We start from the raw sequence: 5,594 nt of genomic DNA, 5'->3' as shown, positions 1-5,594 counted from the left end.
GAGTAAGAATGAAAACAAACAAACAAATCTGACTCCGCCATCTTTGGGTCTCGATTCTTCCATTATGGCGAGGCGTACATCGGTAGGATCTCCCACGAACTGAATTCTAGTAAGCACAAATAACTGGATTACAGCAATAGTCCTTGCAAAACCCGGAGAACCCGGCAAAACAGGAGGACGAGAAATGTGTCGTTGCACATGCTACAAAGGCCTTCGAAATTTCCAGAGATCTTCTTCAGATAGCGACACTACCCGATTGTGTGGTCATACCCTAAAAAGCAGCCTAGGCTTTCTGCAGTATCTGTGTGCAAACGCCGATTCCCGTCACTCGAGCAAAACCCGGTCATTTTTAACTGAGCATGCGCAACAACTAAGTTGCGCGACCTCGCATAGTTGAAACGGCCGTGAACACGTGTAGCACGCACAGCCCTCGGGTGATGGCTAGCAATTATATCACTCGACACGCTGTGAAGCTAACACGTTATACGTTTGCTTGCGCTAGTAGGGGACAGAGACTGAAGTGATCGAAAAGTAACAGTCATTCCCTCATGCAAGGGTAAGATTATGAGATTCAGATGTCAAGCTAGCGCGGAACGCGTCAATTAGTCAAAGTGACGTACGTTGTATTGGTGCAGAGTTCTAGTGCATCATGTAAGTTTCACCTCGTGATTCATAAACTGCGAAACTTCCTTACTCTGGTGAGTCTCGTCGTCTAGTCTAGAGGTTCACTTCATTGTCATCATGTAACTATTTAGTGGGGGCGGAGATGGCGGTTTCCAGGGGCGACAAACCTCCCAATATTTGAATTGGGAGTCTGAGATCTCCCTATAACTGGATCCACTTAAATGGAACCATGTACTTCTGCAATATGTTTGCCAATCACAGACCTGCCAACTTAGCAGTGTCAAAATGCCTGAGTTTGCAGGAAAACATGCGGGAGAGTGCGAAAGTTTCAAGTTTTGGGACACACCTACAATATCATTAATATCAATACATTTATCTTATAATAAATGTTATATAATGTATAAATAATATCTAATCATCAAATTTAAGTATTTGCATGCCCTGTTGAAGTCAAAGCCATTAACTTAATTATAGTTTAACAAATGTATAACCGATTTATTAATGGGCCTAATTAGCAACACACATGTACAGTATCAACACCAATTACTAAACATAATATTTAATCAATTAAACACAGAAGTTGTACTGTTCGTACTACTGCCTCTTATAAAAATCTAAGAACAAAGTACATGCACATTTTTGTGGCTAGTTGAGATGTTCTGGATTCTATTTTCTTGTGGCCTTCTTCGATCGCTTTTCCAGCAATACATATGATATTGAGTAGCCAGCTCTTCCCCCTTTCACTTCTGACCGACTCCTCCTTCTATGTCGGTAGAGTATTTTGACAAAGAATGTTATGAAAGAGCCAGATTAAGAAAGGGCCCGTCACATAGAAATTGATATTGGGATATCAAGTATGTGCGTAGACATTCATGTACTAAAACTGTAGGAAACATGTACAGTTACACAGAACAGGCACGCCCATTATTTTGGTCACACCCAGCAATGTCAAAATGCGGAAGATGTGATGCCAAATGCGAAAAGGCGGAAGAAGGGTCCTAGATTTAGGAGTCTCACGCTCAATGGGGGAGTATCCGTTCAATGCGGGAGAGTTGGCAGCTCTGCAATCCAATCACCAGCCAGGCCACAGGCACATAGCCTCCTAGTTCCAGACCGTTTCCCAAAAAAATAAGAGACGGTCTAGATCAACTTCTGATCAAACCGAGTTCAGAAGTAGACGTAGTTACTTAAGATAAATGAAAGGGTTGTAACAGTCAAAAACACCTCTTTAGATAATAGTGCTATGCCACTCGGTGTGACATAGGAGATTGATTACTACATTTTAGAGGTGTGTTTAAACAAGGTAGACGCCAATCAACTGCGATGGCAGCAAATCTGCAGCTGTCCGCTGTTCGTAATGCACTGAATCAATTTCGAGAGCCTTGGCGTTGTTTCAAAGGCACGGTCCAGTGCAGTTTTACATCACGAAAGACGCGCACGTTCATACAATCCATTACGAGCTGTCTTTACACACAATTAGTGTCGAACGCAGGCGCGGATCCAGGATTTATGAAAAAATGGGGTTACAAGTTTCGATAGACTACGCCTACTTTAGCCAACGCATTTGTACGTGTTATAGTTGCAAATGACCCAGGCTTCTTACAGCTTAGCTAAAGTAAATGGCAATAACTATGGCAACATATCCTAACCAATGTGTCGTGTTATAAACTCCCTAAATCATCAGAACTGTCTAACAGAATCTAACTGTATCATACATATTCTACTGCTAAATAAATGTTAAGTAAACTACGGTGCAACTATGTCTCTTTCAAACAAAGACTCTATCAACAATTATAAACAATCTCCATGGATGATTTTGTACAAACTCCGTCTGCTGGTACCCGGTCTTTGTAATGCATGGCGATAACTGATAGGTGTGCAAGACGCTTCTCTGCCATGGTAGACCTTGCTTAAAGTCTTGAGTCTCCTCAATAGAAAAAATGACCTCTCTGCTTTTGCAGTTGTGATAAGCAGAACACATGCTATCAATAGCAGATGATGAACACTTGGGTACAACCGAGAGTCACAGGCTCCCAAGTACAGGAGAAGGTTAATTAATTGTTAGGTATGGCCTTCTTGCAATCTTGCTCTCCTTTCCTTGCTTCTTTTATTTCCTGGTATTTGCTTTGCCATACTGACTTCCACCTTCTCACTTAACCTTCTAGAGACTTCGCGAATGAACAGGGGCGTCGGAAGGGGTTCGGCCGCACGGCCATGGCCGTACCACTTTTCGAAAAATGGACTTTTGCCAGTCGGCCATTAGCGTATACTTCCGGTTTAGGGTTAACTGATTAAATAAGTAATATATTTCTAGTTACGTTAGCATTCTGTACAGCTAGATTTTCAGGCGGTAATTTATAAATTTACGCTCAGTCACAAAGATGAGGCTGGCAACGCGAGAACACGGCAGCGGTAGATAGAGCGCACGCTAACCATTTCCGTGTGCTATATATGCAGATTGACGGGATTCCAGATGTCGGTGATCAGCCCTGTCAGCCTCGCCGTGCTTCATTTCCAAAAGTTTCGTTTGGGAAAAAAGTCCCAAAATCAAGATCATTTCAAGCTGCTTGGTTCGACAACTGGCCTTGGCTTCATTGGCACGACTCCGTTGAGAAAGTGTTCTGTCACGTCTGTGTGAAGGCTGCGAAGTCTGGCAAGCTGAAATGCAAGACTGCTGAGCAGGCATTCATCTATCGTGGAGTTCAAAACTGGAATGATGCCACCCGCTTATTTCGTTCACACGCGAAATCATACTCCCACAGAGAAGCGGTTGAGTCACTGATCACGCTATCTGCCACAACAAAGCACGTTGGTGAACTACTAAGAACTCGATTGGTTGAAGACAGAAAGAGAAACCGGGCCAGCCTCCTTCGCATTCTCAGGGCGCTGAGGTTCCTGGCACGTCAAGGTATTGCCCTCCGCGGTTCCGCCCTCACCAAAGAGATTGATAGCAATTTGTCACAGCTCCTTCGTCTTTTTTGTGAGCTTTCTACAGATCTCTCCGATTGGTTGCAAAAAAAGACAAATAAGTACACAAGTGTAGACATACAGAATGAGCTGCTGAAGGTGATGTCACTTCCAATTCTTCGAGATGTCTCAGCCAAACTTGAAGGCACACCATACACCATTATGGTAGACGAAACCACTGACGCAAGTACCCAGAAGCAGGTTGTAATAGTTCTACGATGGGTGGATGAAGACCTAGAGCCTCATGAGGATTTTATTGGGCTGCACATCACTGCTTCAACTGATGCTAAGTCCATTGTAGCAATTATCAGAGATGTTCTTGTTCGTATGAACCTTAGTCTGACCAACTGTCGTGGTCAGTGCTATGATGGTGCAGCTGTGATGAAAGGATGTCTATCAGGAGTTGCTGCTCAACTCACTCAAGATGAACCACGAGCATTGTTCACTCACTGCTATGGTCATAGCCTCAATTTAGCCTGCCAAGACACCATCAAAGACATAATCCCTATTGAATATGCCCTTGACACAACATTTGAACTGTCAAAACTTCTCAAGTAGTCAGCAAAAAGAAAGTCTGAGTACAAGCGACTTCAAGCTGAGATGGCTCCTCAAGACCCTGGATTTAGGACACTATGCCCTACGAGATGGACCGTTCGAGCAGCTTCTTAACAGAGTGTCATGCAAAACTTTTCGGTCATCCAATCCAGCTTAGACAGTTTTGCAGATATGGCAAAACGAGACCCAGAGATGTCTGCTCGGTGTACTGGTGTTGCTGCTCAGTTTTCTTCATTTGACTTTCTCTTTGGAGTAGCATTAGGAGAAAAAGTCTTGAAGTTGGTTGACAATCTGAGCAAAGCTCTTCAGCACAAGAAGATGTCTGCTGCACAAGGTCAAGTGTTAGCAGAACTTACCATCAAATCTCTTGCACTAATGCGTACAGAAGCTGAATTCTCAAATTTCTGGGAAATGTTGATAGAGAAACAAAGCAAAGAAGATGTTGCAGAGCCTTTCCTTCCTCGGAAAAGGAAGCGTCCTTGCCGATATGATGAAGGAAGTTCGGGACACTTCGCAACATGTATAGAAGATCATTACCGGGTTATGTATTTTTCCGCTTTCGATATGGCAATTCAGTCTATCAAAAGCAGATTTGACCAGCCACACTATAAGATATACAGCAAGCTTGAATGCACACTTCTGAAGGGTGCTGCTGGAGAGAGCTATACGGATGACCTGTCTAGCATACAGGAGTTGTACTGCACAGACTTTGACAGCAATATCCTCCAGACGCAGCTATTGATACTGTATTCCCACTTTAGAGAAACGGCAGTCACACCAGCCCTGATGGATGTTGTGGACTATGTTAAGTCACTAGGGAAACCCGGCCAACTGCTGTTGTCTGAGGTGGTCAAACTTATACGCTTGATCCTTGTTGCTCCTGCAACAAATGCAACTAGTGAAAGAACGTTCTCAGCTCTCCGCATTGTTAAAACATACCTTCGGTGCACTATGACACAGGCAAGGTTAAATCACCTTTTAATGTTGCATGTGCACAAAGAAGCATGTGATAGTCTTGATCTAGAACTATGCATAGATGATTTCTGTAGGGAATCAGAACACAGAAGAAACATTTTTGGCTCAATGTAGATTTACGTACAGAAATAGCCTTGTAAGGTTTGACACGTGTTGTTCTAGTAGTTACTAAGTGTTAATCTTGCGTTCTCTGTATGGTATTCAAGCTTTTAGAGAAATGTTTAGCGTGCGTTAACCGTTATATGATCACGCCCACCTAGCGCGCGTTAGGCCGGACCACTTTAAATTTGCTTCCGACGCCTCTGATGAAAGATCGGCTTTCCATTGGGTCAACGTCGGAACGAACCAGAAGGGTAAGCACCAGACACAACAATTCTCGGACATTATCTTGCTCACCATTAGATCGATCACGCATATCAAGTGGCAGGAAGTCCAGGAGGAATATCACAACTGATCGTTTGAAGTGCTCAATC

At 43.4% G+C, this 5,594-nt stretch overlaps 1 protein-coding gene across 1 annotated transcript; it reads left to right on the top strand.

Annotated features, from left to right (window-relative positions):
- The first annotated feature begins 3,075 nt into the window (after nucleotides 1-3,075).
- On the top strand, nucleotides 3,076-4,149 carry LOC134187616 (zinc finger MYM-type protein 1-like). The gene has a single exon (XM_062655767.1). The coding sequence runs from the start codon at nucleotides 3,076-3,078 to the stop codon at nucleotides 4,147-4,149; it is 1,074 nt and encodes a 357-aa protein (XP_062511751.1).
- The last annotated feature ends 1,445 nt before the right edge of the window (nucleotides 4,150-5,594 follow it).

The sequence above is a fragment of the Corticium candelabrum genome, chromosome 12, assembly GCF_963422355.1.
Source record: "Corticium candelabrum chromosome 12, ooCorCand1.1, whole genome shotgun sequence".
NCBI lineage: Eukaryota > Metazoa > Porifera > Homoscleromorpha > Homosclerophorida > Plakinidae > Corticium > Corticium candelabrum.
Note: the sequence above shows the minus strand (reverse complement) of the source record. Positions and strands in the feature narration are given on the sequence as shown.

Bases quoted from the DNA above. Each gene is read 5' to 3' on its own strand.
- LOC134187616 (XM_062655767.1), top strand. From the start codon at position 3,076: ATGCAGATTGACGGGATTCCAGATGTCGGTGATCAGCCCTGTCAGCCT.